This window comes from Mycena indigotica (genome assembly GCF_014461135.1).
Source record: "Mycena indigotica strain 171206Taipei chromosome Unknown Mind.scaff0008, whole genome shotgun sequence".
Lineage (NCBI taxonomy): Eukaryota > Fungi > Basidiomycota > Agaricomycetes > Agaricales > Mycenaceae > Mycena > Mycena indigotica.
This window is the reverse complement of record NW_023503007.1, coordinates 4076893-4090874: the sequence shown is the minus strand read 5'-3', so window position 1 is coordinate 4090874 and position 13982 is coordinate 4076893. Positions and strand designations below refer to the sequence as shown.

The 13982-nt window shown below is 49.9% G+C and overlaps 3 protein-coding genes across 3 annotated transcripts; all 3 read left to right on the top strand.

The window, feature by feature from the left end:
• Positions 1-2809: 2809 nt before the first annotated feature.
• Positions 2810-4246, top strand: MIND_00975800 (uncharacterized protein; the record flags this gene model as incomplete). The annotated part of the gene is made up of 6 exons (XM_037366369.1): positions 2810-2864; positions 3597-3639; positions 3694-3745; positions 3791-3998; positions 4047-4102; positions 4154-4246. 6 exons carry the CDS (start codon positions 2810-2812, stop codon positions 4244-4246), a joined length of 507 nt encoding a protein of 168 aa, XP_037217781.1.
• Positions 4247-5089: 843 nt separating this feature from the next.
• On the top strand, positions 5090-5826 carry MIND_00975700 (Aminotran-5 domain-containing protein; the record flags this gene model as incomplete). Its single annotated transcript, XM_037366368.1, has 3 exons — positions 5090-5273; positions 5309-5449; positions 5498-5826. 3 exons carry the CDS (start codon positions 5090-5092, stop codon positions 5824-5826), a joined length of 654 nt encoding a protein of 217 aa, XP_037217780.1.
• Positions 5827-12573: 6747 nt separating this feature from the next.
• Positions 12574-13384, top strand: MIND_00975600 (Aminotran-5 domain-containing protein; the record flags this gene model as incomplete). Its single annotated transcript, XM_037366367.1, has 3 exons — positions 12574-12893; positions 12961-13070; positions 13119-13384. 3 exons carry the CDS (start codon positions 12574-12576, stop codon positions 13382-13384), a joined length of 696 nt encoding a protein of 231 aa, XP_037217779.1.
• Between the last annotated feature and the right edge of the window lie 598 nt (positions 13385-13982).

Here is a 13982-nt window from a genome sequence, read left to right as displayed (position 1 = left end):
ACGGTCAACAATTGGAATGGTCAACTGCTCCAACATATTGCACTTCTTAACCACTGACAGGTGCATGGACTGTGCCATCAGCAGTCTAAAGAGGCGGTGATTGGAGTAGATTGATTTGACACAAAAATCAAATAAAAAACTTTACATTTATGTGTCTAGTGATGGCCAAGTCCAGTTCAGTCCAGGTCTTGGCCTAATTTGGCTGACCACCAGACTGCTAGTTTGGTTCAAAACACAGATTTGGTGAACCTGAATGCTGAACCCCAGTTTGAACTGATCCTGAACCAGCCTTTTTGGGGCAAAATGGCCAAATGTGGTCGAACCTAAGCCCTGGTTCTATTTGGAAATGTCTTTGGCTGAACGTGAACACTGAACCTCAGTTCAGTCCGGTTAAGTTTGGTCCAGTTAAGCTTAGGTTTGAACCAAAAACCCGGACCAAACCTGGCCATCACTATGTGTGCCAGCCAAAACAGTCTTTGGAGTTAGTAATCCCATCAGGGTTTTGCGCCAAAACGGTCACCCAAAGCTGAACTTATATAGCAGAGATCGGGGCCTAAATCAGTGCCCTAAATTTCTGATGAATCAAAGGCCTTGATTGTGGAGCATGTGACGTCAAAATTACCTTATTTGGTAATTCGGACATCGGATCTGCGACGTTGATTTGTCAGAAATTGGGTGCCCATTTTTGGCACCTGATTTCTCACAAAAAAGTCCAGCTCCGGGTCGCTGTTTTTGTGCAAAACCTGATGTGAATGGTCACACTAAACAGTAGATAAGATTTGAATGGAAGCTAGCATTTGGATTATAGGTCCAAACTAAAGATGTCATCTAAAATGGGTCAAGAACTGGGCTAAACTGCCCGTAATGAATCTCAAATATGTATAGAGAACCAGACTTAATGATAGTCCTGATAAAAAGTAAGTGGGAACTTTTGCTACATATTGTCTTGAAAAGGATACTATTAGAAATCTAACATAGTTAGAAGGCATTATTGTAAGAGACTTCATAACAAAAGCTAGTGAGAAAGAAGAAAAATTAAAAGAAAGATGTCCTTAAAATGCTGGGGAAATGGCAATTTCCGATTCACCGTCACAGTCGGGCAGCTGTCAAAATGTTTCATAAGGCTTTGTCGGAGGTCCGGAAGCCGGTCACGTGACCTTATCGCATGCTACCGCCTGCCGCCAAAAAGGGAAATTCTCAAATCAGCCGCTGTTATATAGCTAGAAATGCTCCGATTTGGCTCAAATTTTAGGAGGACGTGATTACGTAATCGCTCCTTCGACCCAAGCTTTTGGCGGTAGGGAAAGAGCACTCGAATATATGATCTTCCTCAGGTGTGTTATTTCGCTGATTCCTGAGATTCTGAGCCAGGGGATGGGCCGATTACCTCCGAAATTTCATCAGTTCACGTGACAATCCCTACCATCCACTTCGCCGCTCCAGATTCCCCAAGGAATCCTTTACTCCGCCGAAATTTCATACAACACCCCAAAGTTCCGCGTTTCTCAGCGGCGAAGTCGCGATTTTAACATGAAACATGCTGGTATCACGGCACCATCACCCCTTGTGTCACTCGCTTGCAATATGGGCGCTCCGCTCGCTGAGTATCCCGTATTTTCCTTCCAACCTCGCAACTTACTTTTTCATGTTTTGGTCTCTTACAGTGTGGTATCTCACACTGAAAGGTTTTCTGACCACACATTAAGATTATATTCAACCCATCTATACACGCTAACTGCCCAATATACACCCAGAATCCACTCTAAACCGGATTCCACGGTTTACCGGCAGTGGCGAGATCGCCCAGGTCCCGCTGTCAGCGACGCGTCTATCCGGCAAGCGTTCCCCCTGACATATCGTAACTCGCGTGCGCCGAGCGCCGACGGGCACTGGGTATAAAACCCAGCCCCCAATCCGACAGTTCCATCATTCCTCCCTTTCCTCTCCCCCCACTTTTCTCCTTGCTCTGATGTCGCCATCGTCGTCCTCTCCCCAGCCGAGCTCGCTGTCCTTGCCCACCACGCTCGCCGGGCTTGTCGTTGTCGGCAGGTGAGTTGTCGCTGCTTCGTCCTCGGCTTCTGACCCGTTACAGTGTTCTGTTTGAGGCTTGTGTATCGCCGAGGCATTGTTAATAGTTGTAAAGGTGAGTGGTCTTCTCTTGATATTGTTGTCTTGCTTACCGTTCAGCCCGTTGATATCAAGTGGTTGTAGGCACCAACGCCGGGGTCTTCAGCGACAACACCGTTGTTCTGGAAGTGGAATGCGACGTCTTAGACCTTGGTGAGTTTGTTACCATTTCCTTTCCTGCAAACAGTGACTTACCGCATTACAGTCGCCTCGATCACGAGCCCTTGCCATTCAAGTTGTTGGGACTTTGGTCCACTCCCTCAACTCCAGGTACGGCAAGAACGACGCGAAACAACTCGCCAGCGCTGTCTCGAATTCCCTTCCGCGGACCACCAGGTCATTGATGTCTTCATCACAGATTTCTTGACTGGGATGTCTCGGTACGGCAGTCCTTGCGCGAACAGTGGGTTGGATGAGGAGCGCGGTGAGAGTTGTTGCCAAAACTGGCTGCGGGTCAGTGCGGAGGGAACAAGTTGGCGTTGTGGAGGTAGCGCGCCTAACTTCAAGTCGTGGCCGTACAGCTTGCAGCCGCAGTCGGAGGACTTGACGAGGTTAAACCTCGAGTTGCCGTTAGAAGAGGGGGCGGGACTTGGCCGGCTCTGGCCGAAGGTTATCGGTGAGTCGTCATCTTGCTGCCGCTGTTCCCCAACACTTATTTTTCCAGCCCAACCTCTCTGCGACCATGGACGGCGTTGATATCGGCGAGGTGGTGTTTGTGGTTGCGATGGACGGCAAAGGTGAGTCGGGTCAGCTCTGGGGTTGTCGCTGTTGCCTAAACGGTGAGCATCGCGGTTGACAGTGTCGGAAGCGTAAGATGGTGTTGCGCAAAGTGAGTCGTGTCGTATTGCTCATGCTACCCTTGTGCTTCTGTGCCGAATTGCCGCTGGGAGAGGAAGAGGATGCTGGGTACGACTTGGGCGGCTCCGCGTTGGCCGCGTTAAAGCCGGAAGTTATTGGTGAGTCGTTGTTGCCCGCTGCTGCTCCCTAGCTCATCTTCGCAGTCTGTGCCGAGTTGCCATCTGGAAGGAAAGAGCTTTCGGTTCCAGGGCTCTCCGCGTTGGCAGCGGGGCGGTTGTGTCGTTTGTCACGATAGACTCTTGAGTCGGTGTGGATGCAACATAGCCATTTGAGTCAGCGCCAAGCCTTCGTTGTCGAGGGCATAGTCTGCAGTACGGCCAGTACCGAGCCCAGCTGAGATAGCCACTGTCGTCATCTTGGTTGTTGACATCGTCTTCAGTTGGTGAGTTACTGTTCGCTGTTGTCTCGATGTTGTGCTGAGCAGTTGTCGCCGCAGTAAATCACGCTGGGTAGGTATCTCGTTGTCCCCCGAACGCGCGCCCCGTCGGGCGTTGGTGGTGGTTGGCTCTGGGCTCGTGATCGATCGGCGATCGATCGGCCGGCCCGTGTCATGCACGTGCGCGCCGAAGAGTAGCCGGTACTTATTTCTTCCTTCCCCAAACCTGTCCCAGCGATATATTCGCCTTGTGCATCGGCTCGTTCGGAGTTGCAAAGGTGAGTCGCCGTGTTGACATGCTGGGTATCTTGCTGAGGCGCCGCGTTGACTAGTTCGGAGGCGGCATTGGAGTGGAACCCGCTGTCGTTGTTCCTGGCCCAGCAAGTGAGTGCTACTCGGCCAGAGTTTGTGATCCTGACATTTTCTCAGTACATTCTTGACCTTACGGACAGCACTGACCTCTGGCGCGAGCAACGTTCTTCAGCGCGTTGCACGCCGAGGCCGGTCAAAGTTGTGGCCGAGATTGGTCAGAGGTCGGCGCGCGCGGACCGTTCAACTGAGCTTGGTGTTGGCCGAGCTGCAGTTGGGAGAGGAGAGGATGTCGGAAGCAAGGGGCCGCACTTCTTGTTCTTCGCGAGTGAGTTGCGGCTCCTTTCCCTTCAGACGTTGCCTTACCTGTTCCCAGCCGAACTTGCTCTGGCATACCGTGTTGCGGAGGAGTTAAGAATAGATTCTCAAGAGGTGGGTGATCGGGCGGTCGAGCCTCCCTGGTCTCACGGCTGACACTGACAGATTCCCCATCCGGCTCCATCACACGTGAACGAGTGTGGGCGACGGAACACCTCGAGAGAGCGTCTCAAGAGGTATATTGAGCTGCTCATCTAAAGAAATGAGTATGGAAACTAATTGGCATATACACAGTGTTTTAGTGTTGCTTAGGTTCATATTTTCCTTATTCCAACTGGAGTTCCCTATGTTGGTAGCAGAGTGTCGTGTTTGAAAGAGCTACAGGCATGGAAAGTGAAGACCTGGAAGGTGGTTAGTGACAAATCTGCCCTACAGTGCAAGTTGCGTGCAAGACAATTGAGTGGCAGACGCTACGTTACTACTTGTGACTACACTACCGGAGTGACTTCCTAATCTGGGGGGGTCGCTGTGATGGCAGATCCAATGTGCCCGATCTCCCGATCACTCACCTCTTGTAGATTCTGGTAATCCAGTCCATGTATCGGTTAATCTCAATAGATATGGAATGACACGGTGAGAACTTGAACGCGGACCGACACTGTATTACAGTAGCTCTTACAGTTGATTTCATGCTTTGGTTCTTTGCAAAGCTTGGATTGTTGGGTCTTGGCAAAGCCAACGTTAATTCTGGAAGGCGATAACTGAATCGCTTGGCCCGGTATATGACCAAGGGTCTACTTGTTTTGTTCTGTCAAAAGGTGAATCTGGAGTCGACAACCAAGATAGTAGCGATTGGCCGCAATAGGGTCGAGATGCAACGAGTGGGTTTTCCCCGTGCATTCAAGTGGGGAAGCTTTTGTTCAAGTTGCGGAGTCACTGTGACCAACTCTTTCACTTGCAGCGAGCATGATCAAGCCGTGTTCCCTATTACTTCGCTCGTGCCCCGCAAAAAGCCGTCCATAAAAAGCGAATGGTCCCATTGGCCATCCGAGTCCCCGGGTTATCGCAACCCGTGCCGGAATCGATTTTCACATCGCTTCGATGGCGGCCCCCCATATCCTCGACGTCGACTTTGCTCGCTCGCAGTTTCCAGCACTCAAAGCTGGCTTCATCTTCGCCGACAACGCCGGGCGGCAGCCAAGTTACCCAGTCCGCCATCGATCTCATCGTCGACTATCTCACCAACACCAATGCCCAACTGGGAGCCGACTACAGCGTCTCGGCTGTGAGCACGGCGGGTGGAGAGCGCGGCAGAGGAAGCGAGGACGCTGTTCAATGCCGAGAGCAACAGCGAAATTGCCTTTGGACCCAGCTCGACAAGCAATCTGGAGAATCTGGCCAGAGGACTGGAGCCTGATATCCAGCCTGGAGACGAGTTTATCGTCACTGGGGAGCACGAAGGTTTGTCCTAATTCACATTTTTTGTTTTCTTGCCACTAACCTCGATAGCTAATTGCGGCGCCTGGAAGAAACTTGCAGCACGACGTGGAGCCGTGGTCAAATACTGGCATTCCACGCCAACCCACCCCAATAATCCCTATTCATTCTCCCTCAAAGTGGAAGACTTGTTGCCCTTGATCACCGCCAAAACACGGATCGTGGCATTTACTGCGACCTCGAATTTGCTTGGATCGGTTGTGCCAGTCCAAGAGATTACCAGGGCCCTCAGAGCAGATGCCGCTGCGAAAGGCGCGAAGAAAGTAGAGGTTTCAATTGACTGTGTTGCTTACGCACCACATCGCCGGATGGACGTGAAAGCTTGGGATATTGTGGGTTAACTACTTCAACAATACCACTCGTCTGACTGTCATCCAGGACTTCTGTGTCTTTTCGTTTTACATTTCTGCCCTCTTTGTTTACACGCTGTATATACTTGATATACTTGAATATATATGTGCCCTTTTGTGCGTGCGGCGCGGCGCCTCCACGAAGCTCTGGCGTCCCGCCACGTCTCTCGCCTCACACGCCAAGTCGACGCGGTCACGTGCGTCGCGTTTAATTTTGGACTTGCGCGATTTTATCAATTTTGCAATAGTTTTGGCTGGAGAAAAAGTGAGATGTACCCAAAAACGCGTTAATTAGGCTTAACGAACGCGTGCTCCGGGTAGACAACCCCATTCTGCACTTTCTTCAGTGCTGGGCCAAGGTTTCCCCTCCCGAAGGTAAAGGCAGCGCGGACAACAAAAAAAAATAATGACATAAGCACTCACTGGAGGAGGGACATTGCGACACAGCATCTTCAGAGTGAATAAGTAACAGCATTGTTGAGTGAACGAGCTGCAGGCCTCCTTGTCTGAGGTAATACTGCTGTTTGCTGGTCCGAGTCAGCCAGCAGCTTAACACAGAGCAACAGCACTCACCACCACAACGACGAGGGAAAAGGCAGAAAGAGAGACTGGATGTGATGTGACCCCTCCCGCGGCGTCACCCCTCTCGGAATATCTGATCGGACCTTACCCTGTTATGTTATATAGTGTTTCATGTGAGTCTTGAGTTCAACTCCCGATGTGGTCATCTGCACGCACTTGGGGAAAATTGTAAGTTCCAATGTTAAGTGGGTAAAAAAAAATCAAATATTAGTGGTCTGTTGCTCTCAGTTCAGATGTAGGGTTTCAGCAATACTCCAGACTAAAAAGTGGGTAAAATCACTGTGTCTAACAGAAAGTATTTCTGATGTTTGTGCTAAACACTTCCCAAAATAGCAATTTCCGGACCTGATGAGGAGGCCTATCCTCTGGAAAATCAGATAGCAATTAAACAAAATGTGGTGTTAACAAGGTAAAAATCAAGTCACATTAGGGATTTGCGCAGCAGGACTGTTTTGTGGGAAAGCTGGTGCTGAATGTGGTTAGCTGATTGGATTTAAATCAAGGCTGCGGATTTCCATACTGCACATAACTTGGAAATTATGTGCATTCCACAAATAAGTCTAGCTTTGAGCTGCTCTTCTTTTTCACCAAAACCCCAATGTGAATATGGGTCTGGACCAAAGTTTGATGTTGGGGGTTCTTGAAGGTTTGACAGATTTTGGAACTTGTCACTTCCCAAAATGGGAATTCCTCTCCCAGAATGGTAATTTTGGGCCTGATTAGAACATTTATACTAAGTAAATAAACAGAAAGTAAAAAGTGGGTAAAAATCAAATCTGTCTCAATTCAGCATATTTTGTGCTAGTCTTAGTTTGGTAGTTAGCGTGGCAAATGTGCCAAAATGATATACAGATTTACTACTTATTGCTTCCGAAAATGGTAATTCCTTGCTATTTGAGCCTAATCAACTTTCAGGAAAATGAAAAGTGGGTAAAATTAAGTTTTGGTGTTTGGGCTGACAAATCTGCCGCCAATAAAAAAGTGGGTAAAAATCAAATAAAAAACTTTCTTACCCAAGTTTACACTATCAAACCATGAGTTTTTAGTGAAATTAGAAGGTTGAGCCAAAGCCAGACTTATATATAAGCCCAATAAAAAGTAGGTAAAAATCAAATAAAAACTTTGCTTTGTGATGGGAGATCAGTGGCCTAGTTCAGCATTATGTTGGGTCACAGTAGTCACATTAGATCATTAGATCCATTGCACGGTCAACAATTGGAATGGTCAACTGCTCCAACATATTGCACTTCTTAACCACTGACAGGTGCATGGACTGTGCCATCAGCAGTCTAAAGAGGCGGTGATTGGAGTAGATTGATTTGACACAAAAATCAAATAAAAAACTTTACATTTATGTGTCTAGTGATGGCCAAGTCCAGTTCAGTCCAGGTCTTGGCCTAATTTGGCTGACCACCAGACTGCTAGTTTGGTTCAAAACACAGATTTGGTGAACCTGAATGCTGAACCCCAGTTTGAACTGATCCTGAACCAGCCTTTTTGGGGCAAAATGGCCAAATGTGGTCGAACCTAAGCCCTGGTTCTATTTGGAAATGTCTTTGGCTGAACGTGAACACTGAACCTCAGTTCAGTCCGGTTAAGTTTGGTCCAGTTAAGCTTAGGTTTGAACCAAAAACCCGGACCAAACCTGGCCATCACTATGTGTGCCAGCCAAAACAGTCTTTGGAGTTAGTAATCCCATCAGGGTTTTGCGCCAAAACGGTCACCCAAAGCTGAACTTATATAGCAGAGATCGGGGCCTAAATCAGTGCCCTAAATTTCTGATGAATCAAAGGCCTTGATTGTGGAGCATGTGACGTCAAAATTACCTTATTTGGTAATTCGGACATCGGATCTGCGACGTTGATTTGTCAGAAATTGGGTGCCCATTTTTGGCACCTGATTTCTCACAAAAAAGTCCAGCTCCGGGTCGCTGTTTTTGTGCAAAACCTGATGTGAATGGTCACACTAAACAGTAGATAAGATTTGAATGGAAGCTAGCATTTGGATTATAGGTCCAAACTAAAGATGTCATCTAAAATGGGTCAAGAACTGGGCTAAACTGCCCGTAATGAATCTCAAATATGTATAGAGAACCAGACTTAATGATAGTCCTGATAAAAAGTAAGTGGGAACTTTTGCTACATATTGTCTTGAAAAGGATACTATTAGAAATCTAACATAGTTAGAAGGCATTATTGTAAGAGACTTCATAACAAAAGCTAGTGAGAAAGAAGAAAAATTAAAAGAAAGATGTCCTTAAAATGCTGGGGAAATGGCAATTTCCGATTCACCGTCACAGTCGGGCAGCTGTCAAAATGTTTCATAAGGCTTTGTCGGAGGTCCGGAAGCCGGTCACGTGACCTTATCGCATGCTACCGCCTGCCGCCAAAAAGGGAAATTCTCAAATCAGCCGCTGTTATATAGCTAGAAATGCTCCGATTTGGCTCAAATTTTAGGAGGACGTGATTACGTAATCGCTCCTTCGACCCAAGCTTTTGGCGGTAGGGAAAGAGCACTCGAATATATGATCTTCCTCAGGTGTGTTATTTCGCTGATTCCTGAGATTCTGAGCCAGGGGATGGGCCGATTACCTCCGAAATTTCATCAGTTCACGTGACAATCCCTACCATCCACTTCGCCGCTCCAGATTCCCCAAGGAATCCTTTACTCCGCCGAAATTTCATACAACACCCCAAAGTTCCGCGTTTCTCAGCGGCGAAGTCGCGATTTTAACATGAAACATGCTGGTATCACGGCACCATCACCCCTTGTGTCACTCGCTTGCAATATGGGCGCTCCGCTCGCTGAGTATCCCGTATTTTCCTTCCAACCTCGCAACTTACTTTTTCATGTTTTGGTCTCTTACAGTGTGGTATCTCACACTGAAAGGTTTTCTGACCACACATTAAGATTATATTCAACCCATCTATACACGCTAACTGCCCAATATACACCCAGAATCCACTCTAAACCGGATTCCACGGTTTACCGGCAGTGGCGAGATCGCCCAGGTCCCGCTGTCAGCGACGCGTCTATCCGGCAAGCGTTCCCCCTGACATATCGTAACTCGCGTGCGCCGAGCGCCGACGGGCACTGGGTATAAAACCCAGCCCCCAATCCGACAGTTCCATCATTCCTCCCTTTCCTCTCCCCCACTTTTCTCCTTGCTCTGATGTCGCCATCGTCGTCCTCTCCCCAGCCGAGCTCGCTGTCCTTGCCCACCACGCTCGCCGGGCTTGTCGTTGTCGGCAGGTGAGTTGTCGCTGCTTCGTCCTCGGCTTCTGACCCGTTACAGTGTTCTGTTTGAGGCTTGTGTATCGCCGAGGCATTGTTAATAGTTGTAAAGGTGAGTGGTCTTCTCTTGATATTGTTGTCTTGCTTACCGTTCAGCCCGTTGATATCAAGTGGTTGTAGGCACCAACGCCGGGGTCTTCAGCGACAACACCGTTGTTCTGGAAGTGGAATGCGACGTCTTAGACCTTGGTGAGTTTGTTACCATTTCCTTTCCTGCAAACAGTGACTTACCGCATTACAGTCGCCTCGATCACGAGCCCTTGCCATTCAAGTTGTTGGGACTTTGGTCCACTCCCTCAACTCCAGGTACGGCAAGAACGACGCGAAACAACTCGCCAGCGCTGTCTCGAATTCCCTTCCGCGGACCACCAGGTCATTGATGTCTTCATCACAGATTTCTTGACTGGGATGTCTCGGTACGGCAGTCCTTGCGCGAACAGTGGGTTGGATGAGGAGCGCGGTGAGAGTTGTTGCCAAAACTGGCTGCGGGTCAGTGCGGAGGGAACAAGTTGGCGTTGTGGAGGTAGCGCGCCTAACTTCAAGTCGTGGCCGTACAGCTTGCAGCCGCAGTCGGAGGACTTGACGAGGTTAAACCTCGAGTTGCCGTTAGAAGAGGGGGCGGGACTTGGCCGGCTCTGGCCGAAGGTTATCGGTGAGTCGTCATCTTGCTGCCGCTGTTCCCCAACACTTATTTTTCCAGCCCAACCTCTCTGCGACCATGGACGGCGTTGATATCGGCGAGGTGGTGTTTGTGGTTGCGATGGACGGCAAAGGTGAGTCGGGTCAGCTCTGGGGTTGTCGCTGTTGCCTAAACGGTGAGCATCGCGGTTGACAGTGTCGGAAGCGTAAGATGGTGTTGCGCAAAGTGAGTCGTGTCGTATTGCTCATGCTACCCTTGTGCTTCTGTGCCGAATTGCCGCTGGGAGAGGAAGAGGATGCTGGGTACGACTTGGGCGGCTCCGCGTTGGCCGCGTTAAAGCCGGAAGTTATTGGTGAGTCGTTGTTGCCCGCTGCTGCTCCTAGCTCATCTTCGCAGTCTGTGCCGAGTTGCCATCTGGAAGGAAAGAGCTTTCGGTTCCAGGGCTCTCCGCGTTGGCAGCGGGGCGGTTGTGTCGTTTGTCACGATAGACTCTTGAGTCGGTGTGGATGCAACATAGCCATTTGAGTCAGCGCCAAGCCTTCGTTGTCGAGGGCATAGTCTGCAGTACGGCCAGTACCGAGCCCAGCTGAGATAGCCACTGTCGTCATCTTGGTTGTTGACATCGTCTTCAGTTGGTGAGTTACTGTTCGCTGTTGTCTCGATGTTGTGCTGAGCAGTTGTCGCCGCAGTAAATCACGCTGGGTAGGTATCTCGTTGTCCCCGAACGCGCGCCCCGTCGGGCGTTGGTGGTGGTTGGCTCTGGGCTCGTGATCGATCGGCGATCGATCGGCCGGCCCGTGTCATGCACGTGCGCGCCGAAGAGTAGCCGGTACTTATTTCTTCCTTCCCCAAACCTGTCCCAGCGATATATTCGCCTTGTGCATCGGCTCGTTCGGAGTTGCAAAGGTGAGTCGCCGTGTTGACATGCTGGGTATCTTGCTGAGGCGCCGCGTTGACTAGTTCGGAGGCGGCATTGGAGTGGAACCCGCTGTCGTTGTTCCTGGCCCAGCAAGTGAGTGCTACTCGGCCAGAGTTTGTGATCCTGACATTTTCTCAGTACATTCTTGACCTTACGGACAGCACTGACCTCTGGCGCGAGCAACGTTCTTCAGCGCGTTGCACGCCGAGGCCGGTCAAAGTTGTGGCCGAGATTGGTCAGAGGTCGGCGCGCGCGACCGTTCAACTGAGCTTGGTGTTGGCCGAGCTGCAGTTGGGAGAGGAGAGGATGTCGGAAGCAAGGGGCCGCACTTCTTGTTCTTCGCGAGTGAGTTGCGGCTCCTTTCCCTTCAGACGTTGCCTTACCTGTTCCCAGCCGAACTTGCTCTGGCATACCGTGTTGCGGAGGAGTTAAGAATAGATTCTCAAGAGGTGGGTGATCGGGCGGTCGAGCCTCCCTGGTCTCACGGCTGACACTGACAGATTCCCCATCCGGCTCCATCACACGTGAACGAGTGTGGGCGACGGAACACCTCGAGAGAGCGTCTCAAGAGGTATATTGAGCTGCTCATCTAAAGAAATGAGTATGGAAACTAATTGGCATATACACAGTGTTTTAGTGTTGCTTAGGTTCATATTTTCCTTATTCCAACTGGAGTTCCCTATGTTGGTAGCAGAGTGTCGTGTTTGAAAGAGCTACAGGCATGGAAAGTGAAGACCTGGAAGGTGGTTAGTGACAAATCTGCCCTACAGTGCAAGTTGCGTGCAAGACAATTGAGTGGCAGACGCTACGTTACTACTTGTGACTACACTACCGGAGTGACTTCCTAATCTGGGGGGGGTCGCTGTGATGGCAGATCCAATGTGCCCGATCTCCCGATCACTCACCTCTTGTAGATTCTGGTAATCCAGTCCATGTATCGGTTAATCTCAATAGATATGGAATGACACGGTGAGAACTTGAACGCGGACCGACACTGTATTACAGTAGCTCTTACAGTTGATTTCATGCTTTGGTTCTTTGCAAAGCTTGGATTGTTGGGTCTTGGCAAAGCCAACGTTAATTCTGGAAGGCGATAACTGAATCGCTTGGCCCGGTATATGACCAAGGGTCTACTTGTTTTGTTCTGTCAAAAGGTGAATCTGGAGTCGACAACCAAGATAGTAGCGATTGGCCAATAATAGGGTCGAGATGCAACGAGTGGGTTTTCCCCGTGCATTCAAGTGGGGAAGCTTTTGTTCAAGTTGCGGAGTCACTGTGACCAACTCTTTCACTTGCAGCGAGCATGATCAAGCCGTGTTCCCTATTACTTCGCTCGTGCCCCGCAAAAGCCGTCCATAAAAAGCGAATGGTCCCATTGGCCATCCGAGTCCCCGGGTTATCGCAACCCGTGCCGGAATCGATTTTCACATCGCTTCGATGGCGGCCCCCCATATCCTCGACGTCGACTTTGCTCGCTCGCAGTTTCCAGCACTCAAAGCTGGCTTCATCTTCGCCGACAACGCCGGGCGGCAGCCAAGTTACCCAGTCCGCCATCGATCTCATCGTCGACTATCTCACACCAACACCAATGCCCAACTGGGAGCCGACTACAGCGTCTCGGCTGTGAGCACGGCGGGGTGGAGAGCGCGGCAGAGGAAGCGAGGACGCTGTTCAATGCCGAGAGCAACAGCGAAATTGCCTTTGGACCCAGCTCGACAAGCAATCTGGAGAATCTGGCCAGAGGACTGGAGCCTGATATCCAGCCTGGAGACGAGTTTATCGTCACTGGGGAGCACGAAGGTTTGTCCTAATTCACATTTTTTGTTTTCTTGCCACTAACCTCGATAGCTAATTGCGGCGCCTGGAAGAAACTTGCAGCACGACGTGGAGCCGTGGTCAAATACTGGCATTCCACGCCAACCCACCCCAATAATCCCTATTCATTCTCCCTCAAAGTGGAAGACTTGTTGCCCTTGATCACCGCCAAAACACGGATCGTGGCATTTACTGCGACCTCGAATTTGCTTGGATCGGTTGTGCCAGTCCAAGAGATTACCAGGGCCCTCAGAGCAGATGCCGCTGCGAAAGGCGAAGAAAGTAGAGGTTTCAATTGACTGTGTTGCTTACGCACCACATCGCCGGATGGACGTGAAAGCTTGGGATATTGTGGGTTAACTACTTCAACAATACCACTCGTCTGACTGTCATCCAGGACTTCTGTGTCTTTTCGTTTTACATTTCTGCCCTCTTTGTTTACACGCTGTATATACTTGATATACTTGAATATATATGTGCCCTTTTGTGCGTGCGGCGGGCGCGCCTCCACGAAGCTCTGGCGTCCCGCCACGTCTCTCGCCTCACACGCCAAGTCGACGCGGTCACGTGCGTCGCGTTTAATTTTGGACTTGCGCGATTTTATCAATTTTGCAATAGTTTTGGCTGGAGAAAAAGTGAGATGTACCCAAAAAGCGTTAATTAGGCTTAACGAACGCGTGCTCCGGGTAGACAACCCCATTCTGCACTTTCTTCAGTGCTGGGCCAAGGTTTCCCCCCCCGAAGGTAAAGGCAGCGGGACAACAAAAAAAAATAATGACATAAGCACTCACTGGAGGAGGGACATTGCGACACAGCATCTTCAGAGTGAATAAGTAACAGCATTGTTGAGTGAACGAGCTGCAGGCCTCCTTGTCTGAGGTAATACTGCTGTTTGCT